The 1,076-nt window shown below is 37.7% G+C and overlaps 2 protein-coding genes across 4 annotated transcripts in view; both read right to left on the bottom strand.

Moving 5' to 3' along the window:
- The window catches only part of ANKRD12 (ankyrin repeat domain 12), a 141,154-nt gene that overhangs the window by 137,759 nt on the left and 2,319 nt on the right, over positions 1–1,076 (bottom strand). The gene's annotated exons all lie outside the window — the stretch shown is intronic.
- Positions 341–1,076, bottom strand: part of NDUFV2 (NADH dehydrogenase (ubiquinone) flavoprotein 2, 24kDa) — a 43,498-nt gene continuing 42,762 nt past the window's right edge. For both annotated transcript variants that reach the window (XM_011936604.1, XM_011936603.1), the window contains one exon: positions 341–491. In XM_011936604.1, coding sequence (XP_011791994.1) covers positions 398–491 — 94 coding nt within the window. In that variant the 3' untranslated portion in view covers positions 341–397. The remainder of the gene's footprint in view (positions 492–1,076) is intronic.

The raw sequence follows: 1,076 nt of genomic DNA, 5'->3' as shown, positions 1-1,076 counted from the left end.
CAGACGCCTGTAATCAACAGCTACTCGGGAGCCTGAGGCAGGGGAATCGCTTCTACCTGGGAGGCGGAGCTCGCAGTGAGCCGAGATGGTGCCACCGCACTCCAGCCTGGGCGACAGTGCGAGACTCCGTCTCAAAAAAAAAAAAAAAAAAGGTAATGTTTCTAGAGACTAGAGACAATTACCATATCCTCCTTAAACCTACAGTGCACTTGAGGTCTCACAATCATAGAAGACTTTCAAATGGTCCTCTGTCATTATGATATAATACTTAGAGCTGCAAGTTGCTAAGGTTACCACGAGGATATACACAGAGCAGAATAAACAAATATAAAAAGTTTATGTAGCTTGGAAGTCCATATTTTATTTCTCTAGTGACATATTTACAGTTCAATATAAATTAAAGGCCTGCTTGTACACCAAAGCCAGGTCCCTTGGGTGGTTCAGTCAAAGAGGTAAGACCTCCAGCTGGCTCACAAGAGAAGCGTCCACTCCTGAAATGAAAAGTAATATTAAACTATTAATGATTAACATTTGTAAATTCCTACTTAAATTGTAATTGTTACCTCACAAGAGCCCAGTTAACTATTTTTACCCCAAGAACTAGCATGGATTATTTAATTCAAACATTTCAAGTGATGCAAGATTTTCTCTTCCTAAATATGGAAAAACATCAGACTTCACCATAAACATAAAAAATACAAAAGTAGCACTAACAATGGTTCCTATTTACTGAGCAGTATGCATACATGAGCTCATTTAATCTTTACAATGCCACAAGACAAGTGATAGTGGCTTTATTTTACAGATGAGAAACCAAATTTGGGAGATTCAGCATCTACCCAAGAATCAAAGCAAAGAACTATGGCAAAAATACCCAACCCCAGTGAACATTTTTTAAAACCATGTTTTGTTGTTGTTGTTGTTGTTTTTGCATGGCAAGGCTGGTTTACTGAGCAGAAACAAAGTTTTTGTTTCTTTGAGGCAAATGGACTTTTTTTTATTATTATTATTATACTTTAAGGTCTAGGGTACATGTGCATAACGTGCAGGTTTGTTACATATGTATACTTGTGCCA

The sequence above is a fragment of the Colobus angolensis genome, unplaced genomic scaffold (genome assembly GCF_000951035.1).
Source record: "Colobus angolensis palliatus isolate OR3802 unplaced genomic scaffold, Cang.pa_1.0 Scaffold155, whole genome shotgun sequence".
Taxonomy (NCBI): domain Eukaryota; kingdom Metazoa; phylum Chordata; class Mammalia; order Primates; family Cercopithecidae; genus Colobus; species Colobus angolensis.
This window is presented reverse-complemented; position numbering and strand designations above follow the sequence as displayed.